Here is a 25,850-nt window from a genome sequence, read left to right as displayed (position 1 = left end):
CCAGGTCACTTTTGGAGAGAGAGGCTTTCCTGAGTGCTCGTTGTCTGATTTCTCTCTGTGGCAGCAGAGCGGCTGCACCGCAGCTGCCTGCACTCAGAAGTGCGTTGGAGTCCCCTGGGGGCTGCTGTTAATAGTTGTGCTTTCAGCACAGAGCGGGTGGATTGGACAAGAGGACAGAGCAGGGGACACAGCCCTCTCTTCTCAACACCCTTCTTGGGAACTGCCTGCTTAAGCTGCCACTGTGGCTTGACTCAAATCCTGTTAAGTCAGCAGCAAAACTTTCACCAGTTTCAGTCCATGGGCCACTAAAGAGCAAACATTTTCAGGCAGGTCAGTTCCAGGGCCAGGGATGGGTTTAGGGAAGAAATACCTGAGAGACAGTTTGCTTTAATAAAATGGAGAGGGAAGTGAGAGTAGATTGCTTTGGGCATGAGTAATGGGGCATGGAGACCTCGCTGACTCAGCCAGCACTGCGAACTCTGGCCTGGTCACTCAAGCTGTGGCTGCTTGTCCTCTTGTCTGAAGTGAGCCCATCATCTTAGCCTGCTGCCCAGCAGGCTCGTGTCCCCTGCCACAAAGCATCTTTCCATGTGGCACTAACTGGCCCTTGCTGGGCATACCAGCCAGGAGCCAGGGCCGGAGGGGCTGTGGAGCCCAGACCCCTTTGCTTTCTCTTGCAGCTCAGCGGCAAGGAATATGGGACAAGGAATATGGTGGGGACAGTTTGTCCCACGGGTGCCCAGTGCTTCTGTGTGCACGCAGCCCACACACGAACTTTGCATTTACTGCAGCTGGTGATCCTGAACTAAATTTGTTCCTTTCAAAAAGGAAAATTTGAATAGAACAGTCTAAGAGGCCTTGGGCTCCCCCAGTGTGGGCCTTGGGTGCTGGGACAGCACAGCTCCTCCCTGAAGCTGGCTAATAGAAATCAGTCCTGATTAGGATTAGTCCAGCCAGCACTGAGCTGGCAGGCTGATAATCTAATAAAAATTCCCAGGATTGGTTTACTCTGGGGAGGATTTGCGCTGGACGCAGGAGGAGCAGGATTAGCCCAGCTGTGTTAGGGAAGGGAGGGCAGCCGAGGGTGGGCAGGGAAGCTGCTGAGAGGGTGGGGGGAGCAAGACAGACAGCAAGAGTAAGTGGAAGTGACAGGGTCAGACCAGGCCTTTGTCCTACAGCCTGATTAGAGAGTCTGCCCTCAGTTTCTTACACTTTGGGATGTTGTCGGACAAACTGGAGCTTAAATCTGTCAGAGCGCAGTAGAGATTGGAGTTGACGTCCCAGGAACATATTCCTTGCTGTGCAGAAATCCAGCCCTGCTGGGAAAATGTAAAATGCTCATCCCAGCCCCCTCGGAGCTGGAGGAGATGCGAGTTCAACTTCTTCCTTCAGCTATGTTGGGTGATTGAGGCTGAGCAGCAGAGGCGTGTCCAGAAGCAGGTATCTGCCATGAGTGGTCCATGTCCAGTTCCACACTGGTCTCTCCAGCTTCGTCCCCTGATGGAGAGGAAATCCTGGAAGCTGAATGGTTGCTTTCCAGCTGAAATCACAAGGCTTCGCTTGACCTGGTGGCAAAGGCACCCACCATGTGTGAGTGAGAACTCAGCAGGAGATCCCTGTTCCTCCAGAGAATCTCAGGGTGGGCAGAAAAGCTCCTTTGTAGGCAGGGAGAAGGCCTGAGGCTGCAGGCAGTGACTTTTCAGACTGGAGGTGCCAAGGACTTCTTGGGCTGTTGTTATCGAGGAAGATCCTCAGCAGGAGAAGCAGGGCAGGAGGTCTTTTGCAGGCAGTATTAGCCAGACCCCAGCTGTGCAGGCACTGAGGAACATGCTCTGCAGTGTTGCTGGTTTTTTGACAGCTCAGAAAGTGCTCCATGCCCCACCTTGAGTTGCCTGGGGAGCTGCTGGTGTGTCTGGTGCAGTGCACAGGCATGGGAGCTCCTGTCAGCCCTCACCTGGCTGCTCTGCTGGTTAGCAAAGGCACTCAAGGTGCCTTTCTGCTGCAGGGCTCCTCAACCTGTAGCCCCTTGAATGACTGTGGAAAATAGAAGTAACCCTGAAATGTGCTTGCCCATTCCCATAATTTTAAAGCAAGAATATGTGGGGGAAGAAGAGCAAAGACTTGAAGTTTTCACCTAGATGTTGCACAAGATGATCTGTGGATTATTTCAGCCATGTTCTAGTGCATCATCTAAAGGTGTCCTGCCAGTCTGCTCTGGCTTCCTCAGCTGTGTTGTTTAATGCTCCTTGGACAAGGCAGGGGAGAAAAGAGCCCCACAATCTTCTGAACTCATCCTTTTAGCTCTCCCTGTTACTCCCTTCTTCTCCCCTTCAACTCATCTGAACTGCCTCTTCTGTTCCTTGCCTGGGAATTTCATCACAAAATCCCACACTCTTCAAATGCATCTTTTCCCTCTGGGGACACTGCAGTTGGATAAGGATGCCTGCAGAGAGAGACCCTTCAGAGCATTAAGTGGGGAGTCCTGCCTGGAGCAGAACCAGAACAGCCACTCCACAAGGACACAAGGCAGGAGGTGTATAGGATGCAGCCCCCCTCCTGGAGTCTGAACTCCACAGAGAAATGCCCTCAAAGCTCCAGAGGTTGCAGATTGTGTGAGGGGTTTTTTTCCCCCTTCAACAGCTGCAGCTACTGTGGATGAGCTGGAACATTTCCCAGCTGAGTGCGTCTGTCTATGGACCAGCATCCTAAAAGCTCTGGGGTCTGTCAGTTGTTTGGGAAACACCCCCTAACCATCAACCCCCACCCCCAAAAAGAAAGACAGAAAAAGCCTCTAAGATGAAACCAAGATAACTAAATAACGAGAGCACTGTCCTCTCCAGGCTCGGGTAGCTGCATATATGATTGTCAACTTGATGAAATCCCCCCGGATGTAATGAGCTGATTTTCTGCTGTTAATATTGCATCTGCTGATGAAGGATTCGTTAGGATAATGGAACGAAGCTAAAATATAAATGACTCGCTGTCAAGAAGCAGCTTTTGCTTGTGTTCTCCTGACAGTTCCTCGGCCATGGCGAGGGAGTTTTGTGTGCTCCTCACACGTTTGTGAGGTGTGTGTGATTATTTGGTCCTGCATGTACAGGGACATGTGTCTGAGTATGTTCCCTAAGCGCTGACTGCCCTGGTAGCCTGGAAGCCCATGCCATGTGCCCATCCTGCCCTGGTGGCACACTGCTGGGCAGGCGAGGCACTGGCGTTTTCCTCTGTGCCAGTGACTGCTGCTCTTTGCGGGCCAGAGGGGACCAGACGGTGCTGCCGGCAGAGAGCAGCGGCCTGAGAAAGTTGGTCCTTCGCTAGGCTGAGACTGCCAGGAGAGGTGAGGGAAGGTGTGCTGCTGGAAAAGTATCTGTGCTTTTACTCCAGGTCTTTTTTGTATCTGGCATGTCCCTTTCTTCATTTTGTTTTGTTGCCAAAGTTGCTGGATTTTCTTATCTGAACAAGAGAAATCAGTTTAAGCATGTTAGAAAGTGAAACTCAAAAAGCTTTTTGAAATGCAGAGGATTCCTTTCATTGCAAAATGCAAAAAATATTTTGATAAAAGTGGTCTTGTTATTGCTGAGTAGTAATCTTACATCTGTGCACAAAATCTCAAGGTTCCACTGTCTGTTTTGAGAGACGGGGTTGTTTTCCCTTGCAAAAAGTAAAACGGAACCAGCTCCGTCATTGAGGGGATTTCAATTTTAATACGGTTTCGCACACGCGTCCCCAACACTGGTTTGCTCATCCCATTTCAGGGTTGTGTGCACATATCTGAGCGTGTGTTAAATCTTTGTTATCAGATGTGCAGGGAGGAAAACCTAAGAAATGTTTACAAGTATCTTTGGTATCTTAGACTTTCTGTACGTTTCATAACAGCATTAACCAAAACATAACATTGGCAACCCCTCATTTTACCCTGTGCCTAAGGACATTTGGTGTTTTCCCTTAAAGTCCATGTTTCTGGACACAGGAGACCAAATGAGAATCTCAGCTTTCATTATTTGTTTGGGGTTTTTCAGTTTTTAATCACATTTGTCGCTCTTCTGATTACCAAGGAGGAAAAAAAAAGAATGAAAACATGAATTGTAATGGCTCAAAAATGAAATTAAGAAAGGCCTTGTTTTCTATTATTATTTTTCAAATCACATTTTTCAGCCAATAATGTCAAGGATCAGAGCAGTGGTTTGTTTTTTTTTTTTTTTTTTTTTGACTAGCTGGTGCTGACACTCTCAGATGTGCTGTTTTTCCAGAGGTGTGAGGTAGTGGCGTCCCAGTCCCTCCAACCCGCACATCTTTGGTGGATGTTCAGACTCCTCGCCCAGTCCAGCGAAGCCTTGCCTGGCCTGGCTCTACTTTTGGGGAGTTCCTCTCACTGTTGAGACTCTTCTAGCGAGGAACATTGGTGGTTTAATTGAATCATTCTTTACAAAAGACCATGAATATAAATGATGGGGGAGGGGGGAGACACATGAATATGATGCTAGAAATTTTGCATTGAAATATATTTGATGGAAAACAGCTTTCTGATGAAGTGAAATGTAGAGTTATGTGCCTCTGTGTGTGTAAACATATATGTATCACTTCTTCAACCCTTTCTGTAAAAACATTTCTTTGCTCTTCCTCATGGTAAACACTACATGGAAGAAAATTTTCAACTGAAAAATTACGTTCCCCAAGATATTTGGCAGGAAGAACAATGCTTTTGTGACTAACATTCTGTCCGAATTTGAGCTAGTTGTGCAAACTTAAGAAAACAAGTGTGGAAGTGGTCCCTTGTGCTGGACGCAAAGTGTGAGGGACAGTGAAGTCCAGTGCTGGCTGCAGGTCTTCCCTGGCCCTGTCCCACTGGAACCCCTAAAGATGACTCTGCATCAGGGCTCTGACGTGCTAGAAAAGGCAGAGCAGGGACGCTTCCCAGGGGATCAGAGTTACTCCCGTTGGGAAGGTGGTGCAGAAAAGGTAGAAAGCTTTTTGTGTTTCCGTACTTGCTATTGCACAAGCTTTAAAGTCCCGGGCTCACAGAGGAAGCAGCTGGTGAACAATTTGCAATTTCTTTGCTGCCTCTTGGCAATGGTAACGTAGCTTGTCCCAGACAACTGAAAGTCATAAGCTGGGCTCCAAAAATGTGAGATCATCCTAGAGATTTTGAGACAGAGTAGGTAAATGCCGAAGGGTATGACATTTTTGGACTTGCTTTCTGAATCCTTCAGCCTTTCTAGGCTTTTCTCTGCAGAATTAGCCTTGGCTAGGGAGAGGAGGTGGGCAGGGAGGTCTGACCAGCGTCCTTCCCTCTTGGCATCTCTGAGGCTTTTTATACCAGTTGCTTAAAGGCAAAGAGCCAGATCCCAAGCCAGCATAAACCATCACAACTCCATCGGTCTCAGCAGGACCTCCCTGATTCACACCCACTTGGGCTGTCCTCCCAGCGTCAGGGAAACTCTTTTGAGGAATTTGGTTGCAAATTCAAGCACTGCTTGGCTGGGACAGAGCGTCTGTGTTATGGGAGGGACCCCCTTGGCTCTGGGAACTTGTTGGCATTGGGCAGGTTCGACCTACAGCAACCAGCCTGCAGGGAAATCACAGACTCCCTCTCCCCAAATCCTCCACTTCGGTTTTTCCTCCGTTTCCACTCTTGTCCAGGTACCCCAGGGCCTAGCAAGCCCCATCACCTCTTCCCACATACCAGGTCTCTTGTGCCATCACTTGGAGCGTATATGCGTGTTTCTGTGTGTCACACTTATTTTTTTTTTTTAGGTCCCCTGCTTCATCATTATCTTAATCACTGTTGTGTTAAGTTTCATGCTTCCTTTGACCTTTATTTTCGGCCTGGTTATGCTGTTTATCTGCCTCTGACACTTGTCCCCTGGTGCTATTGCCAGGGAAACCCAGCACAGAGGCCTTTCCCTTTTCCCCCACCCCCTTGTCCCTTTCTGTTTAATTTTTTTCTTTCCTCTTTTTTCTTTTTTTGTCTTTTAACATGGTTTTCCTAAAAAGTTTTTTAATCAATCAAATTTGAGGCAGAAAATAGGCTTGGTCACGCCTGGTCCTTGGGTCGTGTGACACTCACTCAGGGTCCTGACAGCTCCTCAAAAGGGGCACCCGGGACGAGGAGGGGGGGCCGGCAGCACGTTTCCCCAGGAAAGAGCCCGTTTCCATGGCACTGCCCCCACCTCTCCGCCATCCGCCAGCCCGACGTGGGCCTGAGGCTCTTCAAAAGGGGCGTTGGGAAGCGTGCGTGTGTGCGGGTCCGGGGAACAAAACGGCGGCGCGGGGGCGGCGGCGGCGGGGGCGTGCTGGCTGCGCTGACAGCTGCCGGGGTTCTCTGCCACCGGAGCTCGTGGGGAGCCAGCGGGAGCGACGGCGATTGAGCCAGGGCCCCAGCCAAATCCGCATAATCAAGGGCTTTTCATAAATGCCCCATTTTTCATCCCCATCTAAGGCATTTGCTCCGAGGGAGCCAGTAGCCCTGATGCGCAGGGACAGCGCTCCTGCGCAGCCCTGGCTCTGCCCTCCTCGCTTGCTCTGCTCCCCCTGCACCCTCCTTCTCTGCCCTCATCTCTGCAGGTTGGCAAGTGCCCACTCCTCTGCCGAACTGCAGCTCATGCCCCTCTGGATGTGGTAGGGCCCTGCTGGGGATGGGACGGCGGAGGGAGCGTGGAGCTGGCCTCGTGGCTGTGTCGATGGTGCCGGCTCCCACCACAGCAGGACCTGGTCTCTGCATGTGCCTCGCCATCCTTGGCACTGTCACTTTTCCCTCGGGTCCCCCCTGCTTCTCTCACCTCCGTCTCTCCCCATCCTGCCCTGGGAGACCACTTGCCCTTCCGCTACCTTCATCCAAGGCTCTGTGCTGGGGATTTTAAAGCCCTTTTCTTCCCCCCTCCCCTTTCTCAAGCTCTGTTCTTTCACTCTGCTCCCTCTTGTCCTTCTTTTCCCAATGCTCTTTCCAGTTCTTCATTTGTGCAGGGTCTTTTTCTCTTTCTCTTTTTTATAATTAATGATTAGTTTTAATTGGTTTGCTTAGGCAGCCTGACAGCAAACTAGCAGGAGCCAGCCCAGGGCTGCTGGATGCCAAGTTTGGGGACTGCTGTGCTTTACAGATGTCTGGGTGGGAGGTGAGCTCCTTGGGGACTCTTTGGAACCCCTTGGCCCCCCACTCTCCTGCTGTGCTGGGTGGTGCCGTGGCTGCACTGCGAGGTGGGGGTCTGGGGCCTTTCCTGGACCTGGGTGCCATCAGTGCTGGGAAGCCGGGACTGGCAGTGGATTGGGACCTGCAGAGCTGCTGTCTCCCATCCCTCTGTCCCCTGCCTCGCTCCAGCACTCCAGAGGTGGCCGATGGGCACTGAGCTACAGGGTTACCTCCAGGATGGCCACTATCCCTTTTCTACTGCCCAGCACTGGTTTTCCTCCTTTTTGCATCACCTTTATTGAGCGGGACTGGGCTCTGCTCAACAGGTTTGAGCAGAGGGGGAAAGGGTGAGAGGCAGGGCAGGATTTCCCCGGGGAGTGCTGTGCCAAGGGGGCGTCCTCAGGAGAAATGAAGTGGGTGGCTCTACCCAGTGCTAAAAGGCAGGTAATGGGGAAGGGGTGGGAAGGGAAGGGGGGCTTTGCTCTTTTCTTCCTTCGCAGTGATTTCCCTTTGCTTTGCTTTTCTTTTCTTTGCCTTTTTTATAGCTCCCATTTTTCTTTTTTATGAGAGAGAAACGGCAGGGTTCTCCCAGGGCTGGGAAGAGCACTCGGTCCCAGGCTGCTCCCAGCCAGATGGAGGGGAAGAGAAGGGGGGCAGTGGGCCCGTAATCCTGGGAGGAGAGTTTTCCTGGTTAAAGAGGATTGGGGATGGAGTCTAGGACATTTGAGCCTGTTGTTTTAGGAAGAAGGAGCAGACCATGACCTCTTTGGGATGCTTGTTACCCTCATTTTCAGCACAAAACTTTGCTGAGAGCACTGGCAGCTGTGTAGCCCTAACAGTCAGTGGATGTAGTTGGTTTGTATTGCGCTACTGGTATTGCCTTGTAATGGCAGCCAAGAAAGGGGGAAACAGGAGATAACACAAGTTTCCCTCTCCTTCAGCCCATGCATTTTTCCCTGAACAGCCTGGGATCAGTAGGAGGTGATAGCTGGAGGTGACTGTGCAGGAGTCTGTCCTGGGAAACTCGGGGTGTCCTTCAGCTGCCCCTTCGCCCTGCCCTGTCAGTCATGCCGGTTCCTCACCTTGGCTCACCAGCTTCTGCCCCTGCTCAGCCCAGGCTTGGGCCAGTCTGGGGACATTTCTGTGCCACTGCCCTGTCCCCTCACTCCTGAGAGAGGGTGTGAGGTACATTGCTCTCAGCATCAGTGCCTGGACAGGGTCCATGGCCCAGAGCCCGGGCTGGGCTCATAGAGGAAAGAGATGGGGTTTGTATCTGCCTTTTGTTCTGAAACATCTACTCAGCAGATGACAAGGCCCAACTGTATCTATAGAGCAGCCACGATATTCCACCCCTTCTGCAAAACCAAGAAGGCTTGCCAGGCTGGTGACAGTAGTGGGTGTTTCTTGTCTCCAGCAATCCTGGACCTTCTCAATTGTCCTTGGTTCAGGTGTTAATGGGTGCTTTTGCCCTTTCTTGTCCAACCCTCCAGCTGAGCGTTAATATCTATGTATGCCATTTTATGGGATCCAGAGCACATGCAGAACTGAAATCAGAGGGATCTGGTGTCTTCTGTCATGGAGGAACAGCCTTTTCGTCAGCCACAGAGGTCCCTGCTGCAGTTGAGATTCATGAAAGATGGAAGCCAGCACAAACACGTCTGCTAGCAGATACGTGTGTTGTTCAGCTGTGAGTGTACTGGCAAACACCGTGCTGCGATACCTTGCTGCAGCCTGGCCCCTTCCCCAAAGACTCGTACGTTTAGAGCTCACTCAGGTGAAAATACTGATAATGCACGTAGAGACTGATGCTGTGCAAGCGTCCCCCGAGGCTCAGAGGCTTTGGTCGCAGTGCTCACTCTGCTGCTCCTGCCCTGTTCAGGACATACTGCTGTGCACGCCCACACAGCTCTAGTGTCACTCCCCAGTCCTGATGTGACCCTCAGGAGAGAGTCCCTCACGTGGCTTTGCCAGTGTTTTGGACCTTAGTTGAGCTTTGGGCTTCTGCAGAGCAAGTCTAGGGATGAGTCTTCCTTTCCTGGGGAGAGAGAGGGATGAGGGAGAAGTGTGGAAAAATACCTCCTAGAAAAGGCATTGAGACCTCCCAGCTCGTTTTTACTTCTGTGTGATCTTGGCTTATTCCCACAGCTGATGTCCATGCAATAGCAGAAGATGCATTTTGAACTGCTGCAAAACTTCCATGTTTTGTGCACTTGGGAAGTCCTCTTTTCCTTTTCCCACACACCCTCTCAAGAGGTGTTTTAAGACCCTTTTCACTTCCTTGTAGGCTGTTTACATTTCACTGCACTTCAGTAAGCCAGAAGGGGCTCAAGGTTTGGCCATACGCTGTACAGCCTCGTGTGCCAGCAAGACTGGGACAGATCCAGCTGAGCCTGGTTGTGACCCAGGCTGTGTCATCTGTTTGCCAGTCCCATGTTGGCCAGTGCCAAGGAATAAGTCATGCTCAGACTTTTTTTGCCAGATGAGGCTTGGGCCAGGCCAGACGTGTGACCGTGTGGCCGTAGCTCCTGCTAGTGAGGCACTTGCAGCTCTCAGCAGAGAGCTCAAGGCCTGGCCACACTGTGGTGGCTGTATTCCCACCCGCAGGGCCGAGCTCAGGGTGCGGGGCACTCGCTTTGTGGCTTACCAAGTTTATTGCTGGTACTAGACTGATGGGGACAGTTTTAAAAATTGGTAGTGTCACTGGAGCATCTGCACTGTACAAAGTTAAAAGAAGGCACAGCTCCTTCCCGTGAGAGTAGCCGTCCCTCTCCCTGGTGTCAGAGCTGTCCCTTCACTTCTCATTTTAGCAATGTGGGTGCCAATATTTGACCTCTCCCTTTGCAGTTTAGGGGACTCTGTTATAATTGTGTAGTTCTTGACAATTGAATAGCAGCTGAGGATCACTGGCTGTTTCTCCATAGAGCTATGGAAGGGAAACTGAGGCATGGAGCTGAAGGTGCCTAAAGACACCCTCAGAGGTCCCGGAGTGACTCACTGAGGGATTATCCCACCTGGGGTCTGTGCCTGCACATCCCACAGGCTGCCAACACAACTCATCATGGCAAATGAAACCGAGGGGAGCGGAAAGCAGTGATGCCTCCGGACCTGTCCTGCCGTGCATTTGGCTTGGCTTGCTGCCCCTCCTCTCCTCTTCCTCCCTTGGCACACCTTGCTGCCAGCACGTGCCCTCAGTCCTGCCTCGGCCGACAGCCCGAGCCGGCTCCTTTAAGGCAGGCACGCCGGGGAATTGTGTGCGGTGCCAGCCTTCGCTGCGAGTGCCTCTCCCGCTTCCCCCTCGGAAAGTTTCCTGCCCAATTGTTATGTGCGATCCGATCTGAAAGTTGCTCTCTAAGCTTCTTGTCACATTTTGACTTAATGAAGTGCAACTGGAGTGGGAATTGGGGTTCATCACGCCAGTCTCACTGCGCTCCCTTGTTGTCAGAAAACAGGGGCGGTTGGGGACCGTAATGCAACGCTGCAAGTCGTTATCATTCCGGTCAGTCTGTTTAACACAAAATTAAACAAAGAACTAATTAGTGCCTCATGAATTAATAAATGCGCAGTTGCCGGGTAGGAAGGGGAGGAAGGAAAAAAGGTTGTTGAAGGAAAGATACTGAAAAAGTAGAATTAGGATGTTGTGTCAAGGGGAAAAAAAAAAATCTGAGTCCACTTTGGTGAAGAGTTTGGATCCATTGGTTTCCTTGGAATAAGCTCCCCTCCTCCTCCCGCGTCCTGCTTGTCTGCTCTGGAGCAGCGATGTACGGGCAGGCACAGGGAAGAGGCAGCCTTTCAGGACTTCAGGGGGGCTTATAGGAAAGATGGGGACAAACTTTTTAGCAGGCCCTGTTGCGATAGGACAAGGGGTAATGGTTTTAAACTAAAAGAGGGTAGATTTAGAGTAGATATAAGGAAGAAATTTTTTATAATGAGGATGGTGAAACACTGGAACAGGTTGTCCAGAGAGGTGGTAGATGCCCCATCCCTGGAAACATTCAAGGTCAGGCTGGATGGGGCTCTGAGCAACCTGATCTAGTTGAAGATGCCCCTGCTCATTGCAGGGGGGTTGGACTAAATGACCTTTAAAGGTCCCTTCCAACCCAAACTGTTCTGTGATTCTATGATTTCTGCATGATGTTCCCTAGAAGCTGGAGCTGGGATCCATGGGCCAGTAGCCAGATATAAATATTTATCTGAATAGCTTTATGCCTGGATATGGGAGCTGAGAGGTGCGGGGTGGAAGCCCTTCCTTGGAAAGGAGGGAGGCTTTGAAAACGGTCATGGCGAGCGAGTCTCCTCTCTTTGTCCGAACGCTTTGGAGCTTTGTGCTTTCTGGTATTGTGTCATGGTTGGGGCCTGTACCCAAAAAGTTCGTCTCCCTCTGACTCGGGAGAAGGAGCCAGCCCTTGGTCTCCTGAAGCAGAGGAGGGGGCTGGAGCAAGTGAAAGGGGAAGCCCCATGGAAAAGGGCAAGGAGTCAGGGACGAGGTGGGGGGGAGGAGGAGGGAGGGTGGCAGTACGGTAAACAGGAAGAGGGGAAGGGTGAGGTGGCACCCATGGCTTCAGAGGCGGCAACACACCAGTCATTTTGCTGGAGAATCCAAGCTTGTCACAGTAACAGTGTGTAATCTCAGATTAACTACGTCCCAGCAACGCTCCCCCTGCCCGTGCTCCATGCCCTGCCCGTGCTGGCCGGCCCTGCTTCCCACACGGAGGCGTGCAGCTCCAGGGAGGCCGGCTGGCGCTCCCGCAGCGGAGCCGGGCATGCGGGCTGTGGCGGACGGCCACCCGGCCAGCCAGCCCTGCAGGTGCCTTGCCGTGCCACGCTGCAAGCGAGCGGGCTCTGCTCTGGCGCATTGTCAGGCAGGGAAGCAGGCAGAGCTGGGGGAGGGAAGAGTCCATCCTTAAGAGGACATGTCAAGTACAATTAGCGTTATCTGTCTAAATATGTACTGGGAACACAGAATACAAGAGGAGGCCTGGCTGGCTTTAATGGAGACATATGCAAGGTCATATTGCCTCATACAATCCCCCAATCTGATTTGGGGATTACACATTCTAAGTAAATTGGCGTTATTCCTCTTGCATCATTGATAAGCTGCGGCCGAAAGAAGGGGAGTAAAAAAAAAAAACAATTAAAAACTCAAACCCAAGAATTGACCGTGCACAGGGGCGAGGGAGTGAAGCCAGGAAGGCAGAGAGAGTTACAGACAGAGAGCTCAGGAAAGAGGGAGAGAACAAAAGGGAGGGAGGGAAAAAAGAGCATGACAGAATGGCAGAGAAAATGATGGAAAGAGCAAGGAAGAAAGGGAGAACAAAGGGAAGGAAAAGGTGCGAGGAGGGATGAGAGAGCCAGAAGAACAGAGGGTGCCAGGGTGGGAGAAGGACCTCAAGTGTGGGAGCTGTTACTCCAGCTGTGCCCTCAGCCTTGTTAGCACCAGGATTTGAGTGGAAAGGGAAGGAGCCAGTCTGGTTATGCATCTTCCTCACCCGAGGGGCTCCCTGCGCTCCGTGTCCATCCATCCATCTGGGATATCTCACCAGCTCCTTCCTGCTCTGGGTCCCAGCCAACACCAGGCATCTATCTTTGGCGCAGCATGCAGGCAGTGGCGGAGTGTGAGTGACGGGAGGAGGCCGCCCGCACGCACGGAGCACCAGGGCCCCAAAACACAGGGGCAAGCCACAGCAGCAGCACAGAGTCCCCAGAGCCAAGTCCATCTCACTTTTGCTCTCCAAGGTCCCTGCAAGGGCCGAGTCGTGGCACACACCGCTGCACCCCGGAGAGGGAGGCATGCTGTGAGCCGGTGCTTGGCGCAGGCGGCTGGGGCTCTCAGATTCAACCACGGACTCGCTGTGTGTGACCTCGGGCCAGTTTGTCATTTCACTGCTGTGTCTCGGGCAGTTGTGATATCTGTTTTGGCAGGGCTGCAAAACAGAGACTGCAGGAATGGGCCAAGCACCCTTGCCGTTGTGCATGAAGCCACCCCGTGCTCCCTGCCACCTTCCGGCTCTGGGAGAGGGAAGTCCCTGGCTGGCTGTGGAGCAGTCCTCCCCCTCCCACGAGCTCTCCTCCCACCCTGCTTGTGCAGGATAACCCCCTCCGGAAGTCTCACGGCACGGCTTTTATGCTCTGTCACATTTTTGGAACATATGGTTTTAAATAATTCAATTTACTTTTCATGTGTTTTACTGTGACTTTTTTTCCCCTGTCCCTTTTCTCTTTCCTCCTCGCTCTCTGCATTCTCCAGGAAGGAAGACGCACAGATGAGTGGATGAGGGGGTTCAGTGCCTTGAGACCCAGTCCTGCACCCCGTCATTTTATGCCCCAGGGGTGTGCAAGGGACACATCAGCATTAGCATGCTGGTGAACCGCTGGGAAAGAGGGGTCAGCAGAGGAGATTGGAAAGGGAAAAATTTGGCGTGGAGCAGAAGGCATCCTTGGATGTGTGGGCAAAGTATGGTGCAGACCAGCACGAGGTCTGTGTGTGGTACCTGGGAAGCAGGATTCAGGCCAGTAATAGCTGCTCTCTCTATGCTGAATTATTCCCAGCCCTTGTTAGGAGTCTCATGCACAGTGGAGTGTGGGAGTGCTGCGTGTCTCGTGGTGTGCATGGCACTGTATGGTGCAGCCAGGAGCAGGAAAGCACTTTGTTCCCCTGCGAAGTCTGAACGCCCCAAGCTGGCCCTGCTTGCAGCTGGGTTCTCACCCATCTTTTGTGAGTGTCTGTGCCTTGGCTCTTGGTCAGGTGTGCCCTGTGTATTAACTGGATTCTTTCTCTTCCCTCCCCAGGATGAAGTGAATTTAGAGCTAAAAACGAGGCAAGAAACCAGGCCTTGAAATCTCCGAAAGGTAGGAGAGACTTCAGACTGCAATGGGTATGTCACTACGCCCTCCTGGGTTCTCTTTTCCTCTGCGTGTCTCTCACACTTTATGGCCTGCTAGCTGTGGCTGTGTCTGCACTAGAACTTCTGGGGTTGGACCATTGTCAGTTATAAAGAGAGATGAAAACAGAAGAAGGTCTAATGCAGACATGGCCTATATGTGTCCTAATCTCGTCTTTGTCTTTGTACGCCAGTTGTTCTGGGCACCTGGTTTTGTCACTGTGGGTTTTCCTCAATATCTTCTCTGCTGCCTCTATCTTTACAGATAAAAAAGTGTGTAAGGGCTTCGGTGAGGAGGGTGCCACTTTATCTTTGTCCAAGTGGGCTGGTGGGAGATGGATAAGGTCCTTTCACTGAATAGGATGCAGTCTCCATCTACTGTGAGGTTTTGCTGAGCTCAGTTCACATAATTTAAGATGGTGATGTGCATGCTCTCCTCCTCCTCTGGCACATTTTTATCTATTCAGACTGCAGCACCGTGCTGGTAGGATGGAAGCAGCTCTGTGTCTCCAGCAGAATCCTGACTTTCCTGGGTTTTCCCTTTACCTCATGGTCTGTGTTACTGCAAAAAACCCCCAACTTCACAGTCTCCTAGAGCTGGATGACCCCTTAGTCCATGCCTGATAAAAGTAAGAGGTCTAGAGCCCAGGGAAATGAAAGGTGATTGCCTCTCTTAAAAGCCTCTTAAAATGAGCTGGGTAAGAGAGTCCCTGTGCCACCTCAGGTGATGGCCGCCGAGAAGTCCCTGCCACACCGAGGCAGTTCCCGCTGGCCTTGTCTCTTCCTCATGGCCCCAGGGGGACCACGGGGCTCCCTTGTGTGTCACCCGAAGAGTTCCCACTCTCTTCCCCGCGTCTCTGCGCTGTACCCTCTGCAGCACCGCCAAGTCTCGCCTCTCCCATTGCTCCTCTCCCTCCCCAGGCGCCAAGGCAGGTCTGAGCCCAGGCCAGGGCAGGAGGGGCAGTGGCGGTGGGGAGGGTGGGCAGCGCTCGGCCCTGTGAGACATCACCTCAGAGGTGCCGGGAGTGCTCGCCGCGGTGTGTCTGTGCTCAGAGCATCCCTGCAGCAGTGGGGACCCCTGAGCCCCAGCGTCAGGGAGCTCATAGGCTGCGTCCGAGCAGTATCAGGGGGGGCCGGGCTGGCTGGGGCGGGAGGGGGCCCCAAGCCGGGCTGGGCAGTGTCAGAGGTGACCGGTGGAAGGCCAGTGTTATGTAAATACCGCTGCTGTAACATGGCAGGCCTGAATGGCCCTATGCGTCCATCCATCATTGCTGGGGAACAGAAGCCTCCCTGGGAGCACGGGGGGCCGGCAGCGCGGGGCATGCAGACACAGGCAGCATGTGCCCTACTCATAAACTGTTTGTTTTCTTTTTGTCTCTCTCGTTTCGGGGCACCCCGCTGAGAGCAACTCTCTGTTTTGTCCTTGCAACCTCTCCCCCAACCTTCCCCCCACCACTTCAGCTCTTCCTTTTCCTCCCTCTTTCCCCCGCCCTTAAAAAAATGGAGGGGGGAAAAAAGAAAAAAAAAAAAAAGAAAGTCCCCAGTTCACATTGCGGCTTCTTTCTCTGACTTCAAAGGCTCCCCATCATTGTTTGGGATCGGCAGGCAGTGGCCCTGAAAACGTGATCACAGCCGGGCACAGTGTAGGTCACCACCGAGCGCCATGCTCCGAGTGCTGAAAGGAACAGGCAGATTCTTCCCTTTTCATGCTTCACAACCCTGGTTACAGCGCTCTGCCTCGCCCGCGTGCTCCTCGCTGCGTGGCTATTCTTGCTCTTTTCTCCTTCTTTTCCTCCCGCCCTCCCTCTCTCTCTTTCTCTCAGGTCCTTCATTTCTCTGTCTGTTTGCTCTCAATCTGCCCTCCTCTGTGCCCAGCATCACACGCTTTTCACACTTTTTTATCTCTTTCTTTCTGTTACTTTTCTTCCTCACTCTCTTCTGCCTGGTATGGCACTGCTGTCCCTTCTCTCTTTCTCTCCCCTCTTCGGTGTTCTGTTATATGAATCACTGTTTTCTTTCTCCCTTTTCCCTCTCCTACAGGTCAGGCTGGAGGTTGATTTCCTCATGCTCCCCGTTCCTGTTCAGTAGCAGCCCTCCTCTGACATTTGCCCGCGTTTTCTGTCTTCTCCTGTGATATCTCACTCACTGTGCCCTAAATTGTGGAGGTTCTGTAATCTCTGGATTAGCCCCAGACAGCCTGCAGTCCTGTTCTCCCCACACAGTGCAAGCCAACTGCTTTCATGTGCAATGGGCTTACTCCCCCAGAGTTCAGCACAGCCTTACGTGAGGAGGCAGCACACGGTGCCTGCCAACAGCATCAGCTTCCAAACTTGTGCTCTGGCTTTGCTGGTTAACCTGCAAGGAGCTAGCAAGTAGAATTAGTGTTGTGGACAAATTTGTGAGGCCAAGCACTGACTTCACATGTATCACAAGGAAACAGAGGAAGCATTTGAATCTTGCAGGTCTCATGTGGAACATGACACTGATGGTAGTGCTGGAGGGCAGAGTTAGGCAGGGATGAGGCAGAGTGAAGCAGGCCCAGCAGTTTGAATGAGCATCCCAGAATACTTTTGCAGTGGATTTCAACCAGGGAGCATCACCTCGTACTGAAACTTGGGTGCGTGTTTGGCTGCATGGTGAGCCGCAGTCAGACAGCAACTCCTTGCCTGCAAAACATCCCCCCCAGCAACACCAAGAGTTTCATTTTGTTTGCAGCAGAACAGCTCAGGACTCTGCAACCCCCAGCACCCAGCTGGGGTTCAGCCGCCCTGTCCTCCGCCCCTGGAAGCGGAGATCACAGTGCTTGTGCCTCTGGTGATTTGTGAGGTTGTTTTAATGCCGAGGAGCCCACCAGGACTTGTCTCTTGCTAAATAGGCATATTAAGGGACATTGCGGCAGGGGTTATAGAGTAATAATTTGTCCTAATGAGCTGGTGTCACGTTCTCCTAGGCCGAGCTGTGCACGAGCAGGAGCCGTGGTAGGAAGGGGCTGCACTCGCTGACCTGTCAGCCCAGGTTAATGAAGTACTGCGCTGCTTGGGGGGTCAGAGAGCAGGAGCTCAGCCAGCCTGCAGCAGCTCAGGGGGGCCAGAGGGGAAGGACAGGGCTCTCCCCTGAGCTGAATGCCCCGGGGAAAGGCCTGTGCCCTGCAGGATGGAGCAGCAGGGTGTACGTTATGACAGTGGGGTCTCAATGCCGTGCTGGCGGGCTGAGTGCTGCTGCATCCTCATCGAACTGTCTCTGCGGGCAGAGGTGAACCTACTGCTGCTGGGCTTTGGCAGGTGTTTGTCCTCTGGCCTTGTGGGACAGCCCAGGTTGGCACACGTGGAAGGAGGCTGGAAGAGTAAGAGAGAAGAGATCTCACCTCTTTGACAGGTGCTCCCAAGACCGGCAGGGCTGAGCCCCCACACAGCCAGACCAAAAGAAAAATTCCTCGCGACACCAGGGGGTAGGTGCAGGCAAGTGGTCGGTGGTGACGACCAGTGTCTAGCTAGGAGGTTTATGGAGAGAAGCCACATGTTCACCCTCACCTTTCTGTGTGCACAGAGCGTATGAACAGCCAGAGGAAGTTCTCTCTGTCCTTCCTGTTCCCTCTTTCTCCTCCTCTTATGCTTCCCCATGGCTTGCTGAGATACGTTGCCTTTCATGACAACTCTGAACCCAAGCAGTTGCTTCCACCCCTTCTGCGTAGCTGGGCAGCAAAGGCACAGGGAGAGTTTTGCCAGGCTCCCAAGTGAACAGTATTAGGGAGCAGACTGGCAGGACATCCTGGGCAGCTGCAGTTTGAGCAGGGCTCCGCACTCCACGGGAGAGGGCAGGAGAAGCCACGAAGGGGGAGTCCTGGCCCACTTGCTGCCCTTGGGATCCATGGCCTGCCTTGCCCCTGTGGATCACACCACTCTGTCTGTGCTGGGGCCAGATAATGCCCTTGGCCACACCACCGCCCTGTGGTTCACAACACAAGCCCTGTATACTGTCTTCCTCCTCCTCCCACTCGTCTTTCTTTGCTCCTTCCCCCCCCGCTTCTCTTTGCTTTTCTCTGTCTCCATCTCTCTTTCCCTTTCATCTACTCAGAAGGCTTTACTCTACTTCCTTGTCACCCTAATTGATTGCATTAACCTTTCAGCGTATTGGATTTCCCCAGCACCGTGCAGAGAGCACTGTGCAATATGCTTATAATCTGGGCTGTAATGGACAGGGAGCAGTCAACGAGCCCCTGCTCCAACAGGTTCTGCTGACAACTTCGTCTCGGGGAGGGGGAGAGGGAGCGCGCTGCTGGGGCCTGCCACGGCTGTCCGGCAGCGTGCGCAGACCCGGCCTCGCCGCTCCCCACTGAGCAGGGTGGCAGTGTTAGCTTGTGAGAACAGTCCTTTGAAGAGGATCCAGCTTGGGAAGCAGGGGGGAGATGTCGTATTTGACCCTATTCCTGTAATTTTAACTTGTGTCTGAGGCCCGCTCTTCCCTGTCTGCTCTGTCTACAGTTTTGTTCCATCTGTTCAATACTAAATTAATGGACACTTTACATTTAAGCACTTGTTGCTAGTGGTAGGATGAGAAGACAGTATCACAGAATTTGCATGCTTTCACGTCGTTCTTGCCTTTGCCTTTTCCTTTACTTTCAGTGTATGAGGATGTGAGGGAGGTGGATGCTTTTCCTGGGGTTTCAAAGATAAAAGCATAGGAGTATTGTGCTCATGAGGAAGACAGCACTGGGGCGCAGAGAGATCCGGAGGCAAAAGCCCTGAATTGTATCCCAGGCTTGGCCTTGGATAAATCCTTTCACTCTCTGGTACCTTATTTCCCTCTCCCTGATGGTGGAGCTGTGATTTTGGTGCCCTGTAATGTGCTGCAGCATCTGCAGGAGGGCTGTGGGGTGACCCAGGGCTGTTATCTCTGTTCACTGGGCAAGGATGGGAAAGTAGCTGCAGACAGGTAGTGAAGCTACACAGCCAAGTGTCACTGCTCACGCTGGCTGCAGGGCAGGAAATAAACCCACAAGATCAGTGGGAAGAGCATGCGAGTCTGTTAAAGGCCTGGCATCCTGCTGGTGGTCAGGGCCAGAGCCGAGAGATGCTTTGGTGTTTATTTATTTCAGAGAACTGCAGTGATGGATCTGCCACAATCTTCTGGTGATTGTGCCCCTGTTAAAGTATCCTAACATTGGCTTCAGTTTAGCAAAATGCTTTGAGCACCAGGGTGAGTTTTGCTTAAGCTTTGCAAAGTCATTTAAGCACATATTTAGAAGTTTCCTTCAATGTGGACTGTAGGATAAGGCCTAGACCCTTGTGAGGCCCTTTTATAGTTCTTTTTAAACAGCATTTAGGACAAGATGAGTCTTCATTTATGGTTATGGCTCACAGTGTGAAAAATAGCAGTAGTGGAAGGGTTTCTGATCACTTCATAGGTCTTTAGCTGAAAAGTTACAGCATCTTGTTAAAATCAGAGTTACTCTGCCCTGGGGATGTTTAGAAACTTTGAAAGTTCCTGGGCACACCAGGAGGAGGGGACAGGACTGTATCTTGAAAGATAAAGGTATATCCCCACTCCTTGTTTTTCCAGGAAGAAAGGAGAAATGACAGGAGACAGAGAAGATTATTCCAGGTGATCATTCCAAAAAGTGGGAGGCTCCTTACAAGCCAGGAGGTAGTTGAGGGAAGGGAGTTTATTTTAGGTTAAATAGAGAAGAAATAGGAGAAGGAAGCAAGGGATGAGAAATTTAAAACAAGCAAGAGAGAAAGAGAGTGAGCAAGAGCAGCACCTCCTAAATGGAAGAGTAAACAGGCACTCGGAGGCATTAACTTAATTGATTGTTCTGCAACAGGCTGAACGCTGTGTTATTCTGTCACCGTGGCAACAACCCAAAAAAATTGTCAGGCTGTTTGGATGAAGTGAAGCGAAACATTCTCTAATTTGCGGTGATCCGGGTGTTTGTTTTCCTTCCGAAGAGGCGGGGGCTCTATTGATCTATTGTTTGCACAGAGCTTTTTTTTAATGGCGATATGGGGAAAGCAGGAGGCTGGGGTGTGCTCCCGGGGCAGGTGAGGCGACTGGGGTGTCTCTGCTGTGTTTCCCCAGATCTGCCTTTGCAGGGTGGTCGTGTGAATCCAGCAGAAACTCCAGCAGTAGGAACTGTCCCAAGGAAGCTTGAGGACAGGGGAGAGTGTTTGGCTGTGATGGGCTTGTGCCAGAGCTACTGCTTCAGTCCTTCCTGTTCTCGCCCCTTTGGGCTCTTGCAGCTCCTGTATTGCAGTCTGTGGTGTTAGGTAAGGACAGCTACAGCTGTCTCGGGGACCAGAGCAGCTCTGTCCCTCCAACTCCCTTCCCAGGTCCATGCTATTCCATTTAACGTGTGCAGACCTGTGCCTGTGCAAACCCTGTGCTTGTGGGAATGTATTGTTGCATGCTCAGTGGAGTCATGTTTGAGTTTTATCCCAGGACCACAGCTGTGGTGAGATAGCGCAGTGCTCACTTTGAGCTCTCTGCTACAGCAGCAAAGAACTGAAATCCCTGGGCCAACGGATGGGGGATTTTGTCCCCTGGGATAGCAGGCCAAGCTGCTCTGAGGGGCTGTGGGGATGGGAGGTGGGGACGGTGGGACAGGTGGGAAGGCTGCGTTGCTGCAGGCATGGCTTGGGCCAGACCCCGGGGGGAACGCGGGTGGGAAGAGGCACCACAAGTAGTGCAGTGGTTTGTGCACCCCGTCAGCTGTGTCTGTCCATGCACAGCCCTGGGGGCCAGGAAGGAGCTCCTGGGGATGCCACTTGCTGTCAGCACATGCTTGATTTCAGAGTGAAATGTCGCTGCAGCACTTGCTTCAGCTGGGAAATGTTCAGTCAGAATGGGGAAGCCCAGGAGACGAGGGAGCAAGCCCACGTGGCCGGGGTGAGCAGCAAGGCCTTGGGCCAAAGACATCATGCTGAGAGAGGGGTGCTGTGGCAGTGGAGGGGAAAGCTGGCAAAAAGGTGCCTTACAGGCCTGCAGCAGGGGGAACAGGCAAAGATGGCTCCGAGCCAGTGGGAGGGTGAGCGGCAGAGGTGGCTCTGGGCCAGCGAAGGAGAGCAGAGAGGGTTTCCTTGTGACAGAGGATCAGTAAGAGGGACAGGCTGCTGACCTTCCTTGTGCATGGCCCAGCATGGAGGTTTCACCCTCTCATTTGGGGTTTTCTGCACTCCCCCAGCCTTCAGGCACCCCAGTGGGGAGCCCCATGTTTTCCATCCAGGCAGATCATCCCCATTACTCCTCAGCAGTGTCCCAGCCCACACACAGCTACTCCAGCTGCTGCACAGGGGCTCTCTAGTTGATCCCTAAGACTTCAGGGGAAGCTGTAGAATATGTTACTGTCAAGTGCTGGAGGGTGTTGCTTTGTGGGGTGTGCAGGGGCAAAAAAACCACAGTATGTCCTTGCGCTCTTCCTGCCTCCCTCCCTGCTCCTTTCTCTGTTGTCTTGGGATTTTTTTCCTCCTCTGTTTGTACCATTTTTGCTTTATCACCCTTTCCTCTTTCTCTCTGTCTCCCTCTCCTCTATTTCACTCTCTCCATCCAGTTTTTAACTCTTCTGCTCTGTTGCTCTTTCTCACAGTGTAGATGTGGGTGGGGTTAAAAGGCTGTGGCTGGTGGGTGAGCGATGTCCCTAGGCACTGACTGTGTCCTGCTCGGGGATCTGTCCCACGTGCTCCTGGGGGGTGTGTGTGGGGGGAAGAGGGCACCGTGGGCAGGTGAGAGAGGAGTGCTTCATGTCTCCCGGGAGAAAGCTGAGCTGCCAGTGAAAGTTTGGCGGTTATTGGCGTCAGGAGAAGCTAAATAACCCTGTAACTGGTATGAAGGTGAATTCACGGTCTAGTGAGCACTGAAAATACGAGAGGGCTCTGAGACAGGCAAAGTGTGGAGAGGGGAATACAACTCGCCCATGGCTCAGGGCAGTGCTGTGTCTCTAGAGCGGAGCGGGGACGTGTGCCGTTGCCATCCCGAGTGTCAGGTGCAGCACACCGCCTTCTGGGGGGCCGGCCGGGACGAGGAGGGTGCTCGGTATTGCAAGTTCGGCGACAAATGAGGCATGCAGACGTTGACACGGCAAGAACGCCCGCAGAGAAAGTCTGTGTACCTCTGGCTGTGGACAGCCACGCCACGCCTGACTGCACAGCCCTGTACACATGGGTGGCACGAGGCTGTGCACATACGTGTGCGCAAACGTGCAGACAGCCGTCCCCACGCAGGATCTCGCAGGTTCGCATCTCGGCATGCCCTTGTGCGTGTAGATGCATCCACAGCTGTGTGAACGTAGAGGTGCAGGCACACACATGCTACAGATACAGTCCTCTGCTGTCTGCAGCAGCTCGCAGTCAAGTCAAATTCCTCTCTGGTGTAAGTACACTCTAGTCAGGCAGCACAGACAGATTTATCCCAGCATATCTTGAACGTCTGTGTGGTTACCTGCTGTGAGCGGGAGAAGAGTTGCAGGAAATCTATTCTCCTTCCAGCTGGGAGAGGCTGATGCCTTGGAGTACCAGGAGATGTGCAGAGAGGAAACCCCCTTCAGCTTTTCACCTGGAGCTGGTAATCTCCTTGCGCTGGATCCCTGGAACGGGGGAATTGCATTTGAAGCTCAGCCAGTGGTGATTTAGTGTTAGACGTTTGCAGAAGAGACTTTGATTAATTCGTAGTAAAATCAAGTAGCACTTGGGTGCCAGCACCACATTCCAGGGTGAGCCGGCGACCGAGGTGCACGCTGGGCGGGCTGCCAAGGTGCCTGAGCAATCCCCGCGGAGGTGGCAGCACCATCCAACCCACAGCCTCTCCCTGCTTGGGCTTCTTAATTATTAATTTATTTTTCTCCCTTCCTTGGCAAAAAAATAGTATTTGGTAACGACCTCAAATTGCAAAATGCTGATGATTTGGAGAATGTGTCACAGAAGCTCCAGGGTGATAAAGGGGAGACGAATCCCAGCCAACAATCCGGCTCAGCCAGTTTGCCTATTTATTAAAGAAAAAGCCCAGATCATTAACTTTTTTGTTGTTGTTCTGTTTGCGGGCAACTCCCTGCTGGCAACTTTCGGGCGCCCAGTAAATTAAACCGAGTATCGGCCTGGTTCGGGGCAGCCTGAGCACCTAGTTAAAGCTGTGAAATGCGTTAGAAACTGGCTTCGTTTATGTTAGTGCATGAATAAACCCTTTAGGGTACCACGCAAAAGTGCTCTCTGGCATAAAAGTGGTGTCGGAAAATCCTCACTCGCTGCCTCGTAGAGGGTCAGGTACTGTAACTGGAGAGCTGAGCTTCACTTCTCCTCCCACTGTTTGTTCACACAGTTAATTGCCCCTCAACACGTTGCTGTGCCATGTTGGTCCCCAGAGAAGCAGGGCTGGAAGAGAGCATCTGTAGGCACAGGCTTTGTTGGTTCCCCATTTGCCTGCTTGGTTTGGTTGTTGAATAAAGAACAGTGCAGGGATGGGCTTGCCTGCCTGGTGCCTCTGTGAACTCAGAGAGTTCCCTGTGCTATCAGGGAAGGGTGATCACGTCCCCCTCCTCTGAAACATCCCACGTGTTCACTGAAGTAGTGCTTCAAGCTAAATCAGTTTGCTGAGGGCTCCAGCTTCCCTTAATTCAGTGTCAGGACCAGGCTTGCATGGCTATTATTCAAGAAGCTTTATCAGAAGCACAAAGCTAGCATCTGCCCTCCTGCTTCCCTCTGGGCATCACCAGCTCTCCTGCCCTGGGTTTGGCACACAGAGACTCGAGGGACTGCCTCACGGAGCCCATTTGCAGGCAAAACTCGTTTCAGCTCCTCGAGAGTCTCGGCTGTTACACTGGAGGCTAGAGGAGCGTGGTGGCTTGTCACTAGTCACTGGCAAAGCAGCGCAGAGGCGCTGAGAACCAGCTAGAACTGAGGGGCTCCTCTGGGAAAAGGGAGCAAAGATGCTGAGATCACTAGGCTCTCCCCTGTCCTCTTTCAACCCAACTGAGTTGTAATTAGGGCCAGTTTTTAGGTTTTAATCTCAGCTGATGTCCGAGCTCTTTCCCTCAGAGGTAGCCACCTTCTTCCCTAGGCCTGGTTCATGTCCCTCCACAATGATTTCTCTGGTGAAGACTGCCCAGACCCGTGCTCACGTGGGTGCTGATGGGAGGAGAAGGGTATTTTTCAAGGTTTCTGCTAGGTTTTTTTCTTCTGAAATACAAGGATGTGCAATTTTTTTAGTTTCAATTTAGCATTGGAGAATTTTATAATTTAGTAATTAAAATCTCTGATAGGCTTTAGAAATTGCAGCTAATTGAATTTAATGGGAAGATGATTTTCAATTTTATTTGATTACCCGGACCCCTGGCATTGGTATTTATGGGAAAAAAATGGGAAATGTGCTGTGTGGGCTAAGATGGCATAATTGAATTAGGGCTAATCGGATTTCTTCGTCATGAATTTCACTATAATTTTCCTATAATTTTCCATTAGATATCTAGTTTACAAATATTCACAAAGAAATGAAGCTCTTTCGGAATGGAGATTGCTGGCTAACAGGATTACAGGGACGATAGCTCGGCACTGCCAGCCCGGGCTCCTTCAGTAATGCAATCGCTGCGTCTGCCTCACACTTACCGCCCGCCGCTGCTCCCCGCACCCCCTCCGGCCCACTGCCAGGGCTCCCGAGGGGCCGCGGCCACGCTTCCTCCGGGGTCCTTGCTGCCTCTTCACGGTGATGTCCATGTGCCACTTCACTGCACACGTATCCTCGTGCATGGGCACACATGTCCCTGCCGGTGCTGCGCCGGCGCGTGTGTGCACGCGGCACCAGCGTGTACCCGGGCTTGCTCAGAGCCACTTGCGTGTGTGTTGGCATATCCCCTGTGTCAGCACTGGCGATGCTCGGGCAGCCTCGTTGCACAAGCAGGGCCAGCCCACACGGATGCACGCGTGCTGCATCATGGGCATCTCTCGGCACGCGCTCATCCCCGTGCCTCACGCACGAGGGGATGCTTTGCCTTCCCTCCCTGTTGGGGGGTGGGGGTGCTGCTGTCACATCCCGGAGGAGGGGTCGCCGTCAGTTCCCACTGTATGCAGTCCAGGGTCTCATCTCTCTGCTCTTGCTGCTCATTTCTTACCTCCTCCATCGTCTCCCCTCACTTCCCTGCTGGCCCTTGTAACAAAGGAGTGTCCGTCCCACCTGCTCCATCGGGGACAGTCCCCAGCATCCCTCTGTACCCCCACGTGGAAGCAGGGCTGACACAGCCTCTGTCTGTGATGGGGCAGGGAGAGCAGAGCAGATAACGTGCCAGGCTCCCTCTGCTTCCCTCCCTTCTGCCTCTTGTTCCTGCCCAAGCCAGGTCGAATCCAGAGTGAATTTATGGAGACCATCCCTACTTCACACATGTCAGAGTTCTGTAAAATCCAGCCTGTCTCTCTGCCTGTCCCACCGCTGTTGCTTGCTGGGCTGCATGTCAAAAGCCTTTCCCTGTCTGCTGGTGTGACCCAGCCCATTTCAGGACACAGTTACCGGGGGAGCGAGTCATTCCTCTGGGGAGTAAGTAGGGTAGCAGCTCCTCTCTACCAAGAGCCACTTGTCATCTCCGTGGCATCAGGCCTTCCACATACGTCCAGAGCAGGACAGTCTCTGCTAAAACGTCCATGACAATCCAGCGCTGTCCTGGGTGTCCAGGTGGGCATCACACCGGTGAGCTGCAGCAGCCGTACGCAGGACCTCCCATGTTTGTACACTTACGTGTGAACATGTGTGTGTGCACATGGCATGTGCTTTTGTTTGCATCCAAGCGTGTCTGTGCAGGAACACAAGCTGGCTTGCAGTTCCTCTAGACAGAAATCACCTTTTTGTTTTGTGCTTGCCCTGTGCTCTGCAGGAATGGG

General features: G+C 52.5%; 1 protein-coding gene across 6 annotated transcripts in view; it reads left to right on the top strand.

The window, feature by feature from the left end:
• CASZ1 (castor zinc finger 1) overlaps positions 1–25,850 on the top strand; it is a 206,885-nt gene that overhangs the window by 83,932 nt on the left and 97,103 nt on the right. For 4 of the 6 annotated variants that reach the window (XM_074892918.1, XM_074892919.1, XM_074892920.1 and 1 more), the window contains exon 3: positions 13,910–13,995. In XM_074892918.1, the coding sequence (XP_074749019.1) occupies positions 13,992–13,995 (4 nt within the window). In that variant the 5' untranslated portion in view covers positions 13,910–13,991. The remainder of the gene's footprint in view (positions 1–13,909; positions 13,996–25,850) is intronic. The other 2 variants (XM_074892922.1, XM_074892923.1) reach the window with 1 other exon arrangement.

This window comes from Strix uralensis, chromosome 23, assembly GCF_047716275.1.
Source record: "Strix uralensis isolate ZFMK-TIS-50842 chromosome 23, bStrUra1, whole genome shotgun sequence".
Classification (NCBI taxonomy): Eukaryota; Metazoa; Chordata; class Aves; order Strigiformes; family Strigidae; genus Strix; species Strix uralensis.
This window is presented reverse-complemented; position numbering and strand designations above follow the sequence as displayed.